Raw genomic sequence first — 13,389 nt, 5'->3', positions numbered from 1 at the left:
ACTACCAGCTGTTCTGCAGGAGAAAGATGAGGCTTTCTGCTCCCATAAAGATTTATGGCCTCGGAAACTCTCTACAGGGTCGGAAACTCTCTACAGGGTCACTATGAGTTGGAACCAACTCCACGGCACATCACCACCACCACCATATTTATCTTTATGCTTTAATTTAAAATTTTAAATTGATTGGCTTACACTTTATTGGTTGTCTTCTAAGTTATCTTTCATATACAACATTGCTAAGAATGACATTTGTTCTTCTTTTCTTTATATAATATGAGGGGTCTTCAAGAAGTTCATGGAAAAGTGAAAATAAAAGGTAATGGAATTTTTCTACAAACCTATTGAAGTCCTCTCATGTACTGGTCAACATTTAGACAGTACACATGTTGACAGATATAAAGAAGCAAAGGAGATATGCAAAGTCACTCTTTTGAAAGCTAATATTTTAACAGAAAGAGACAGACAACTAAATAGGAATAAAATATCAGGTAGTGATAAGGGTTTTTGCAAAGAAACCAACTTACCTAGATGATTTTGTTGTCTTACATTGCTCCACAATAAATAGCATCAAGAAAAATGGATGAAAGATAGAAGTTGTCAGATCAACCATCAACACTCATGAAAGCAGCAGTGAAGAAATCAAACAATGTATTGCATTATACAAATATGCTGCACAAGACCTCTTTATAGTGTTTAAGAGCAAAGATGTCAGTTTGAGGACTAAGGTGCACCTGACCCAAGCCACAGTATTTTCAATAACCTCATATGCATGTGAAAGTTGGACAATGAATAAGGAAGACCATTGAAGAATTGATGCATTTGAGTTATGTATGGTGTTTGAGGAGAATGTTAAAAGTACCACGGAGAGCCAAAAGAACAAAACAATCTATGTTGGAGGAAGTACAGCCTGAATGTTCCTTAGTAGCCAGCATGGCCAGAATTCATTTCTCATACTTCAGACATATGATCAGGAGGGATGAATACCTGGACAAGGACATCATGCTTGGTAAAGTGGAGGATCAATGAAAAAGATGAAGATCCTCAACAAGAAGTATTGGTACAGTGGAAAGAGCAATGGGCTCAAGCATAGCAATGATTGTGTGGTTGGTGCAGAATGGGACAATGCTTTATGTTTCTCTAACAAAATAATGTTGCTATGAGTCAGTACCAACCTAATGGCACCTAACAACAATAGTCATAGAACGTCCTTTTCTTTCTTACTGAATATGTGGGAAACAAAAACAAAAACAACTGATTTTGGGAATAGCAAAAAGGAAATTGAATGTTGAGATAATTAACAATGTGACTTCGTGCAAGAGTGTAAATCTAAGTGGGGCCAGTTTTCTATCTTAAGAATGGTAGTATAACACTAATATCTTTGTTGTGGTGGTGGTGGTTAAGTACTGCTGAGTCATGACCATGTATAGGGTTTCTAAGGAGCTTGAACTGCTGACCTAGTGGTTCAAACCAACTTTGCAGTCAGGTCATTTACCCACAGCCCCACACCAGGATTTAAATATCTTCTTTAGGGGACTGCTTAGTGGATGAATGATCTATTACATGTAAAGCATACATTACTGCTGGAATATTTTAATCACCCCTTAAATATAATGTTCTTCTTATTCTTTCACCCCAAATTAAAAATATTTGCATCTTTTAAAATCTAGAGTACTTTTAGATCTATTTCTGAAATTTTATTATAACCTTTTTTGTTTATCATATTATTTTTGGTTCTCTACTGGAGTAGATATGCAGATGATACAACCTTGCTTGCTGAAAGTGAAGAGGACTTAAAACACTTACTGATGAAGATCAAAGAGCACAGCCTTTGATATGGATTACATCTCAATGTAAAGAAAACAAAAATCCTCACCACTGGACCAATAAACAACATTCTTATCAATGGAGAAAAGATTAAAGTTGTCAAGGGCTTGGATCAACTATCAACACTCACAGAAGCAGCAGTCAAGAAATCAAACAACATATTGCACTAGGCAAATCTGCTGCACAGGACCTTTTTACAGTGTTGAAGAACAAAGATGTCAGCTTGAGGACTAAGGTGCGCTTTACCCAAGCCATGGTATTTTCAATAATCTCATATGCATGTGAAAGCTGGACAGTGAATAAGGAAGACCATAGAAGAATTGATGTTTTGGAGTTATGGTGTTGGAGGAGAATATTGAAAGTGCCAAAAGAACCAATAGATCTATTTTGGAAGAAGTGCAGCCAGAGTGCTCCTTAAAGGCAAGATGGCCAAATTTCGTCTTTCATACTTCAGACATATTGTCAGGAGGGACCAGTCACTAGAGAAGGACATCATGTTTGGTAAGGTGGAGGGTCAGAGAAAAAGAGGAAGACCCCCAACAAGACGGATTGGGCAAGTGGCAGCATCAATGGACTCAAGCGTGGCAACAGTAGTAAGGCTGGCCCAGGATTGGGCAGTGTTTTGTTCTGCTGTGCATAAGGTTGCTATGAGTCAGTACAGACTGTATGGCACCTAACAACAACAACAATTGGTGTAGAGATGAGCTCTGGATTTTCAGCTACAAGGTTGGCAATTCAAACCTACCAGCTGTATGTACCACAGAAATCCTATATAGGGTCACTGTGAGTTAAAACTGACTCTACGACAATTAACAACAACAACAGCTCCTTTGCAATACCATTTTTTTATTTTTCCCTTAAGTGACTTGTCCAAGGTAACAGCTTGATTTTCTCTCAGTTTATCTTAATTAAGCCTTTTGAAAACAGACCTTCACTTAATATTGCTCTTCCTTTCCCGAATTTTAATTGCTAAACATGGGAGAGTTAACTTATTATTTGGTTCTGCCATATCATTCTTTTATAAAAAAGGCTCCTTAGAGATGTAAACAGAGCCTCTCATTAAAAAAAAAAAAAAAAAAAAGCATGCATACATATATAAGCATCTACATGTGCAATGTGCAATGCAGAAACTATTTCCTAAGTCATGCTCATGTAATGTCTCCACAGGAAAAACCTGATTATGTTCAGTATGTTTTTGTCCTTTGCTTTTTCTTGCCTCCTAAGAAGTAAACCAGAAAAGCCATGGATGGTAAGTCTTTTGTTTATATCTGGTGTGTTTTTAGGAGAGGTACATGGGAGAGGATGTGGGTTCACTTGAATTTTTTACTAGACTCTTCTTCACAGTTTGTGTGAGCAATATCCAGGGCCTTCCCTGGTCTTTATTCTTTCAGGTTCTGCTTTGAGGCCCTTGAGGCAGGTGCTCAGCTGAGTGTTCTTTGCATTTCAGATGGAAAGGTGAATGACATGAAAGAGTGTGGCCTCATGTTCTCGGGTAATTTTTGTGGTTCTTTGCTGTGTTCTCAGATGTCAAAAAAGTGGCTGAGATTCAGAATTTGCTTGATAGGATCATCATGGGCGGTTGTCACTAATTTTAAGAGGAATGAAAATTACATTAATCTGACCATTATTGGCTCTAATTTTCAGACATGTATCTATCAAAGTGAAAGCACAAGTGGAGCTTTCTGTTCTTTGCCAGGAATTAACCAATGCAGAGCTAAGGGAACAATTTGCATAAAACCAGCCTTGTTTTAGCATGGCTAGGTAAGAATCCTGGGAGTGAGTGTCCATGGGCTTAGAAGAGTGAAAGTGAACTTGTTGTTGTCAAGTGCCGTCGAGTCGATTCTGACCCATAGCGACCCTGTATAGGGTTTCCAAGGAGCAACTGGTGAGCTTGAACTGCCGATCTTGCAGTTCAAATGGCTTTGAAGTCTGGCACATTAACCCACAGAGCCACACCTGGACTCCAACATGAACTTAGAGAGGTTAAATGTGTCATTTGATGGGACACCTGAGCAATGAAGTGGGGGCATAGAAAGGGGGAGTAGTTACTGAGATGACAGAGTGAATCTTTGTAGATGGTTATACCTATTGCCATTGTTCTGCTTCCAGCAAATAGACTAAAAGACAAAAGAAAACTATTTGTTCAGTCAGTGTCTGAGGACACACTTAATGGCTTGCTGGATGACCTATTGAGTGACAAAGTGCTCAATCAAGAGGAGGTTGAAATAGTGAAAAAGGAAAACAATACAACAATTGCCAAAGCTCGTGCCTTGATGGACTTTGTGATTCCCAAAGGGCTCCACGCTAATCAGAATTTGATCAAACATATTTGTGAGAGAAATATCACCCTTGCTAAGAAGCTTGGATTTCCTTCAGGTAAGATTACCCAATTCTGTTAAAGTGATGTCTTAACTTGTTCAAGTATCTTGGCATTCAATATCTGCTTTCCTATTTACTTGCCTGAAAACAGATGATTCAACTGCTCTTAATCTTGTGTCTGGAGTCCTGGTGTGGCACTGTAGGGTAAGCACTGGACCACAAGGTCCGTTTAACCACAAGGTCGGTGGTTCAAACTCACCAGCTGCTCCTCAGTAACCCTGTACTGGGTAGTTTATGAGTCAGAACTGACTTGACAGCTCTTAACAACAGTCTTGTAACTACTCACCATCAGATTTCCATTCATGTATACCAGATCTTGCTTCCAGCTCCCCCTTCTTTTTATACCCATCTCTGTTTTATATTTAGACCATACCATACTCCTGTTTTGAAGTAACTCACTATTTAAATAGTAATTCTATTGTACAGAATTAATCAGAAACACTTTATCATGGTTTTGCCAAATAGGTAAGAAACAATGACTTTTATTTTGGTTATTGAGAATAGACCATGAGGATTGTGAAAAGACTAGAATGTCTAGTTCCCTTTCTTCTTTCCTAGTCCCTTTCTTTATATGCATTTTTCAAACCTTAATAAATTTCCCAGAATTAAGGCAGGCCAATAGAGCATCATTAGATCCCTTACCTTACAGCCTTCACCACTGAAGTTACATGAAATGCATTGTTTTATCTTGGGTAGATGTCATAGTCAGTTAATGCCCTCACAGAGGAGTTTTCATTTCTTGCATAGCCACAATTCATTTTTGTTAACAAGATGTTGAGAAAAAATTATAATTCTTAAATGTTAGGAGGTTTTACACTAAAGTTTTTCTATTTGTTTTCCAAGAAAATTAATGTCTTTTTCTGTTATACTTTCTAGCATGACATAGAGGGTATGGAACCCACTAAGGAATCCAGATATACCAAGTACCACAACCATATCATATCATATCTCTTACAGCTGTTTCAGAAACTCTTAACAGACCAAAAGAGACAGCATCTGCAGAATCCATAGACAAACTCAAGCTTTGTTCTTATGAAGATTTCCTGAACAGAAAAGAAAAAGAGAAGTCTGGAGAGGTGATATGATTAATGGAATTGGGGGGAAATGAAGCAGAAATACTCCCTAAACATAAACTATATAGAGGTCCTGAAATTGACACTACTATTCCTCATTGCGCTCTGAGGCACTATAAAGGTTTTGAAAAAATGTATGCTGGTGTTTCCATTGTAGTAAGAACAATAGATATGCAATAATGAAATCATTAATGAGGCTACATGTTATACACAAATACTAAAATATTGCTATAAAAATAATGCTACAGGTGCATGAAGGCATGGGTTATGATCAATGTAGACTGAAGTATGTGAGAAGTATCTCTAGCATTGGAGAATTTTGAGATGTATCTTAAATATCACATAGGGCTTGGTCAAATCAAAGAGAGTAGAGAAGGCAACAGAGAATGTATTCTAGTCAACTGCAAAAGATCCTTGAATAAATATCCCATATCTGTTCATGTTCCTATCTTGTGGTTTTGCTCTTTTAGTCAGACTCTGAGTAAGACTCCATTCCCCCCACCAACTCTTTGCTTTCTTTCATAACTTCTAGGATTCATTAGTAGGAGAGAAGGAAATATTTCTGGTATAAGTTAGCAGTATGGAAGTTTGCCATTGAAAATGTAACTTTTGACTATTCCTCAAATGTGTAAGAAGTGTGATGCATCTAACTTATCTTTGTTCTGAAGATCTATCTAATAAAGGAGAAGAAGGAACGCACTCGCCTGGCCCTTATCATCTGCAACACAGAATTTGAATACCTCTCAAGACGCAATGGCGCTGACCACGACATCAGAGGGATGAAGGAACTCCTTGAGGGTCTGAATTACACTGTGCAAGTGGAAGAGAACTGCACAGCAAGGGTAAGGGTAGGACATTGGCAAGACATAAATCTACATGCTCCCATACTTGTAATCCGTGGGAGAAAGATAAGGCTTTCTGCTCCCGTAAAGATTTACAGCCTCAAAAACCCTGTACAGGGTCGCTATGAGTTGAACCGTCTCCACGGGACATAACAACAACAACAAATACTTCTAATGACAAATCAGCTTTATAATTTGTTATTTATTTAACTTCTATAACTTTACTTTCTTTAACTTTAAAAGGAAAGCTAGAACTAGGACCAATAATTCCATATTGTTGTTGTTGTTAAGTGCTGTCCAGTCAGTTCCGACCCACAGTGATGCTATATACGGTTTCTGAGACACAGCTGGTGAGCTTGAGCCACCGACATTGCTGTTCAAAGGATTTTGTAGTTCAGCACATTAACCCACAGCACCACACCAGAACTCCATATGTTGTGGTTGTTGTTATGTGCCATGGAATCGGTTCCGACTCATAATGACCCTGCATAGGGTTTCCGAAACTGTAAATCTTTACAGGAGCAGAAAGCCTCATCTGTCTCCCACGAAACAGCTGGTAGTTTCGAACTGCTGACCATGAGATTAGCAGCCCAATTCATAACCACTATGCAACTAGAACTCCTTAGAACTCCATATACATCTCCTTTAAAATATGCACATACACACACACACACACACCACAAACCAAGTCAAACCTGCTGCTATCAACTCAATTCTGATTTGTGGTAATCCCATGTGTTACAGAGCAGAACTCTAGAATTTTCTTGACTATAATCTTTACAAAAGTCTATTGCCAAGCTTTTTCTTCCACAGTAATGCTCAGTGGGTTTGAACCAACAACTTTTAGGTTAGTAAAACACCCTAAGCCATTGAGTCAATTCTGACATATAGCAAACTAGAACTGCTTCATGGGTTTTCTGAGGCTGTAAATCTTTATGGGACCAGGTAGCCTCATCTTTCTCTTCCAGTGTGGTTGGTGGGTTTTAACTTGCAGTTAGCAGTCCAATGCTTAACCCATGGTACCACCAGGGCTTTCTGTCTCTTTAACCCCACAAACATATACACACAGAGAGGAAGGGGCTTCAAAACATTGATGGAAAAATGGAACTGAAAGATAATTGAATTTTCATGAACTTTTTGAATCCCCAGTGTGTGTTGTTGCTGTACTAAGTGTCAGTAAATTGGTTCTGACTCATAATGACTCTGTATGTTGTTGTTGTTATGTGCCGTGGAGTCAGTTCCAACTCATAGTGACCCTGTATAGGGTTTTTAAGGCTGTAAATCTTTATGGGAGCAGAAAGCTTCATCAAAGCAGAACAGCTGGTAGTTTCAAACTGCTGATCTTAAGGTTCACAGTCTGATTCATAACCACTACACTACTAGAGCTCCTTAATGACTCTATATAGGGTTTGTGAATCTTTTAAAATACTTGTGCTCTTCTAAATCTATGCCACACATGCCATGTGTATGAAGAAATATAGAGAAGTGATACTGCAATTTGAGAAGGACACAACCAGAATTGTAGGCACACTGGGGTGTAGGAGTTTGTGGAGGAGTAAAATATCCTGACTTCTCTCTCCTCCTACCTTTTGATATTCTCTTATCTAATGTAGGTGCCTCTTACTAGTGTAACACAATGGGAAAATGGATGTCAGGAGAGTACAAATGACGTGGTGTATAGAGTCACAAAATAGGAGAGAGAGAGCAGAGAGTGAATCTGGGATGTCAAATAAAATGGATGTCAGGAGAGTACAAATGACGTGGCGTATAGAGTCCCAAAATAGGAGAGAGAGAGCAGAGAGTGAATCTGGGATGTCAAATAAAAAATAACCATCATGAGATGAATAAAATAAGGAATATTTATAAAAGCAGAGTGGTGAAATAATCACCAGAATTATTATAATAACTATGAAACATCTCTATGAGTCAGAACTGACTCCATGACAGTTAACAACAATAACAACATGACATTAACAATAACAACAACAAATAACAATTATAATGGCTACTTCTGAGTACCCACTATATATTATACTTCGTAACGTGCCAGGCACATATGCTTTTTATTGGTCAACGCTGCATTGGTGTACTCTTTTTCAGAATATGGAGTCAATATTAAAGGCATTTGCTACCCGTGATGAGCACAAGTTTTCTGACAGTACATTCTTGGTGTTCATGTCTCATGGCCTGCTGGATAAAATCTGTGGGATTAAGCATAGTGATGAAAACCCTGATGTATTGCTTTACGATACCATATTCCAGAATTTCAACAATCTCAAATGTCCCAATTTGAGAGACAAACCCAAGGTCATCATCATCCAGGCTTGCAGAGGTGGTAAGAGTTTATGGGGGTCCAGGTGAGGGAAGTGCTTGCCAGGCAGGTTGAGGGCTGTGCTATATGTTTTTAACTAGTGAGTATGACCTCGCTCTAGTACAATTATACAAGATGAGTTTCTTTGGAAAGATAACTTTTTCTGTGTATAAGTCATATAAAGCAAACAAAAATTACTGTGGCATTGATTCTTGAAATCAAACTTTCATGGAATTATAGATCTTGGGGAATGACAAAAAGAAGACTTAGCAATGGGCAAGGAAAGGGTTTGAAAAGATTGGGTAAGAATCAACTTGATTGTCTTTGAATAGAGCAGATAGTTCCTTACTTGGCTTTGTACTGCTTCCTAACCTTGATGTAACTTGGATATATGTCAGCCACGATTTTGTCAGATATTATTGTTATTTTACTATTTTCAAATTAAAAAACTACTCATGTTACTTAGTATTTTTTAACTCCATTTGTCCTCGATTAGTAGATATTTTCCAGTTCTAAAAGGTCTTTGCTATCCATTGACATTTTGTTGTTGTCAGTAGGTGCCCTAAATTCAGTTCCAATTTATAGCAATCCTAACCCTAACAGAACACAATTCTATCCAGTCCTGCGCCATCTTCACAATTATTACGCTTGACCCCAGGACTGCTGCCAATGTGTCGACCCATGTCGTTGGGAGTCTTTGTCTTTTTCACTGATCCTCTAATTTTCCAAGCATAATGTCCTTCACCAGGAACTGATCCCGCCTGATTACACGTCAGAAGTATGAGAGACTGAGAGACGTAGTCTGGCCTTCTGGCTTCTTAGGAGCATTCTGGCTCTGTGCATCTTACAACATAGATTTGACTTATCTTCTGGAAGTACATGATATTTTTAACATTCTTCTCCAACGCCATAATTTAAACACATCCATTCTAAGGTCTTCCTTACTTATTGTCCAACTTTCTTATGCATACAAGGTGATTGAAAATACCTTGGCTTAGGTCAGGTGTAGTTTAGTCTTCCAACAGATATCTTTGCCCTTTAATACTTTGTTTAATAATGCAATCCATTTTTTAAATTTTTTGACTGCTGCTTCTAAAAGTGTTGATTGTGGATCCAAGCAAAATGAAGTCTTTGACAACTTCAAACTATTTACATTTATCATGATTTTTTAAAACATTTGTCCAGTTGTTAGAATTGGCATTTTGTTTGGTGTGAGTAAAGACACAGTTTTATTATGTTTGTATAAAATTAATTGAAATACCTTTGTAAAATGGCATTTTATTTAAGTGAACAGTTTTCAAAGACTTGCTAAAATACGAATAATATGATGTTTTTACAGAACGTGAAAGAGAAGCATGGGTCAGTGACTTTCCAGCGTCCTCAGCAGACAGCTCTTCCCTGTCACTAGAGAATCTGCAGGATGATGGTGTCCACAAAACCCACGTGGAGAAGGACTTTGTTGCTTTCTGTTCTTCAACACCACGTATGTGTCTTTCACTTATGAGCAGGGATTGGAGGTACAAAGCCTTGCTTGCCTGTTTTATTTTTGGTACATTATTTTAGGAAAGAAAATAGACTAAAATCTTGGGAATTATTGGAATTTATGAATGAATGGAGAGACCATCCAACTTATTGCAGTTTTCTTTTATAACTATTTTTCTAGCGATCCTCCCTTCTACCACTACATTTACCTGTATGCTAGTATTTCATGTACTTTTAGAAAATCACCAGCCAGTACCAGTAGGCAGAAGGAAACAGTTTATAATGAGTCCTGGTATGGCGCTGTGGGCTAATGTGTCAGACTGCAAAGCTGTTTGAACTGCAAGGTTGGTGGTTCAAGCTCACCAGCTGCTCCTGGGAAACCCTATACAGGGTCGCTATGGTTCAGAACCGCACTTAACAACAGCAACTGTACAGAATAGAACTGTTTTGATAGCTGAGAAGGTGGGGAAAGGGGGTGTTAAGATTTAAACTTTTTCTTAAAAAATCACTTTCTAGTTTTAAAGGTAAAAAAACCTAGGAATGAAATACTGTTTCTAAAACCATCAAACAATTAGTAACAACTAGCAAAGTGAGATTACAACCTAAGCAAAATAAAATATTGTAAAGGATAAATTAAGAAGGTCTCCATACTTATGGTGATTATTTTGAAAGAAAAAGGAGATGGTATAGGAGTCTCAGTGTGGCGCTGTAGGATAAGCATGGTCAGAGGTTCAAATTTAGTAGCCACTCCTCAGAAACCTTATTACAGGGTCGCTAAAGGGTCCTGGTGTGACGCTGTGGGTTAATGCGCCAGACTGCAAAGCTGTTAGAACTGTAAGCTCCGCGGTTCAAGCTCAGCAGTCCCTCCTTGGAAACCCTATACAGAGTTGCTATGGGTCGGAATCTACTCTAAGGCACTTAACAACAACAACAAGGGTTTGAATGGTGTCCTGGTGTGGCGTTGTAGGTTAATTTGCTAGACTGCTAGGTCATTTTGAGCCGCAAAGTCAGCGGTTTAAGCTCATCAGCCACTCCTCTGAAACCCTATACAGGGTCACTGTGAGTCAGAACCGAATCAACGGCACTTAACAACAACCACAACAACAACATGAATCTGAACAGACTCAATGGCGTGTAACAAAACAATAGTAGAAAAAGGGAACTCCGAATGGAAGTATGGACTGGGAAAAGTGGGAAAAGAGACTAAATTTATGAAATGTCAAACTAAAGCTTTTCCTTGAGGTCATAGTAGGAGGCAAGTCAACAATTACTGAGACAGACAGAGAGCTAGAAATAGATAAATGTACTATTTTATCTTCAGCAACTCTCTTTCAAGTCTGCCAAGTAAACATTATTAATCTACCCCACTCTCACAAAAAAGGAAATTAAAACTCAGGAAACATATGTAAATTTCCTGAGTAAACATAGGTTACTGTTGTTATTAAATGCTGTCAAATCAGTGTGACTCACAGTGACCCTGCTCTGTATGGCAATATTTAGTAGTATGTAAGATGGCACTTAACAGCACATTATGTAGTAAAGGACTCCTGGTGTGATTGGAGAATAAGACTCAACCCCAAGGTAGGTTTGACCCAGGAGGTGGGTGGTTCAAACTCACCAGCTGCTCCTCAGAAACTCTATACAGGGAACCAACTCTCATAGGGTCACTCTGAGTCAGAACCAACTCAACAACACTTAACAATAGTAACAACAACAAATACGTAGTATGGTAGTATTTTTACTGGTATGAATGCATGTCTGACTTTGAAGTTTAGGCTTCTTTGGTGGCCCAACAATGACAATACAGAGGCTATATTATTAACAGTTGTGAACCATTCCGAAGTTGGCTACGTGTTGTTCTTTAGTAACTCTGGAAAAGGACTTCTTGAAAACCAGAGTATCAAGCCTTAACAAAAGTCATCTGTGTTCATAGCTGCTATGGAAATTGGCTTGCCAATGATAATTCAGAGCACTGTTCAGAAACAGACTGGATGAAGTGAGTTCAGTAACTACTCCATCAGTTTATACTTTTTTTTGCCTTGGTCAAGAATAAGTGGGAAAACATTGAGTAGATAACACAGCTTGTAGTATCAAGTTTTATATATCAGTTTTACAGTCTGTACTATGGTTCTAGAGTCCTGATGTTGTAACATTTACCTGATATATTTTTTTATTGTTCAATATAAGCCACCATGTTATTCTATCTATAAAGAGTCAGGTACAGAGTCTGACTATTTATTTCTCCTACTTGCTTAAATTTGTTCAAAGATATTTTCAATCCAAGTCCCTTGGAAAAACTGAAGGCTGTAGCTCAAGATTAATCTGTACTTTATTCACAGATGATGTTTCCTGGAGAAGTGAAAATGGTTCTGTCTTTATCATACAACTTATAAATTGCTTCCAAAATTATTCTTGGTGTTGTCACCTGATAGAAATATTTGGAAAGGTAAGTTCCATATTCTCCATTGTTGTTGTTAAGTGCCGTTGAATCTGTTCCAACCCATAGCGACCCTGTATAGGGTTTCAGAGAAGCAGCTGGTGAGCTTGCACCTCTGACCTTGCAGTTCAAATGACTTTGAAGTCTGGTGCATTAACCCACAGTGCCATACCCGGACTCCCTAATGCTCCTTTATTTAGTCATATAAGCCAAAATAAGTGTATATCAAACCCACCTATAAGTGATACATCTTGATTTTTAATTACATCTAAGCTATTGATACTAAGCACTGATAGGCGAAGGATGTTAATACTTATTGAGTGAACCCCTGTCTTTCAAATACTAAAACTTTCAGACATAAGGAAGAGAGTACAAATATGGTAGAGTGAATATATTGCATGGTGACTGCAAAGTCGATATGAATCGCAAGTTTGGTGGTTCAAGCTCACCAGACACTCATAAGAAACCTTACACATGTTCACTATTGGTCAGAACCGACTTGATGGCAATTAACAATAACAAACAACAATATATATTATGGAATAAAATTTATTTAAGCATTCAGATTTACTTAAGCATTCAGATTATGTAAAAAAGATTTGGTATAAAATACATATTATAAGTGTTTACTGAACTTCCTTATAACCAAACCTGGGATTATATGATATTGATAAAGCAGTAAGCTTCATAATCAGTCCCTGCTTCATAGTCAATATTCTAGTAGGAGACAGAGACAGTAAAAATCACATCATCCAAAATGGAGTTTTCAGTTTTCTAGAAGTGGAAAAAAGCCACAGTGCTCTGTGAGAGCAAATAAAGCTAGGAGGTGGAAAGGGTGCTGTTACATTGAGGAAATTACCACTAATGTTATGAAACAAACCGTGTGTAAATGTTAAATGGAAAACTCATTTTCTTTCACCCAAACCATAATTTTAAAGATATACTAAAAGGAGCTCTGGTAGCGTAGTGGTTACGAATCGGACTGCGAACCTAAAGGTCAGCGGTTCGAAACTACCAGCTGCTCCGCGGGAGAAAGATGAG

The 13,389-nt window shown here is 38.1% G+C and overlaps 1 protein-coding gene across 1 annotated transcript in view; it reads left to right on the top strand.

Annotated features, from left to right (window-relative positions):
• The first annotated feature begins 319 nt into the window (after positions 1 to 319).
• Positions 320 to 13,389, top strand: part of LOC102841261 (caspase-1-like) — an 18,113-nt gene continuing 5,043 nt past the window's right edge. Inside the window, exons 1-9 of the mRNA XM_006833956.1 lie at positions 320 to 488; positions 3,049 to 3,073; positions 3,216 to 3,316; positions 3,934 to 4,200; positions 5,161 to 5,279; positions 5,945 to 6,118; positions 8,219 to 8,453; positions 9,769 to 9,912; positions 12,251 to 12,357. Coding sequence (XP_006834019.1) covers positions 320 to 488; positions 3,049 to 3,073; positions 3,216 to 3,316; positions 3,934 to 4,200; positions 5,161 to 5,279; positions 5,945 to 6,118; positions 8,219 to 8,453; positions 9,769 to 9,912; positions 12,251 to 12,357 — 1,341 coding nt within the window. The remainder of the gene's footprint in view (positions 489 to 3,048; positions 3,074 to 3,215; positions 3,317 to 3,933; positions 4,201 to 5,160; positions 5,280 to 5,944; positions 6,119 to 8,218; positions 8,454 to 9,768; positions 9,913 to 12,250; positions 12,358 to 13,389) is intronic.

Source organism: Chrysochloris asiatica, unplaced genomic scaffold (assembly GCF_000296735.1).
Source record: "Chrysochloris asiatica unplaced genomic scaffold, ChrAsi1.0 scaffold00008, whole genome shotgun sequence".
In the NCBI taxonomy this organism is placed as follows: Eukaryota; Metazoa; Chordata; class Mammalia; order Afrosoricida; family Chrysochloridae; genus Chrysochloris; species Chrysochloris asiatica.
The sequence above is the reverse complement of the archived record's forward strand: the minus strand, read 5'-3'. Positions and strand labels throughout refer to the sequence as shown.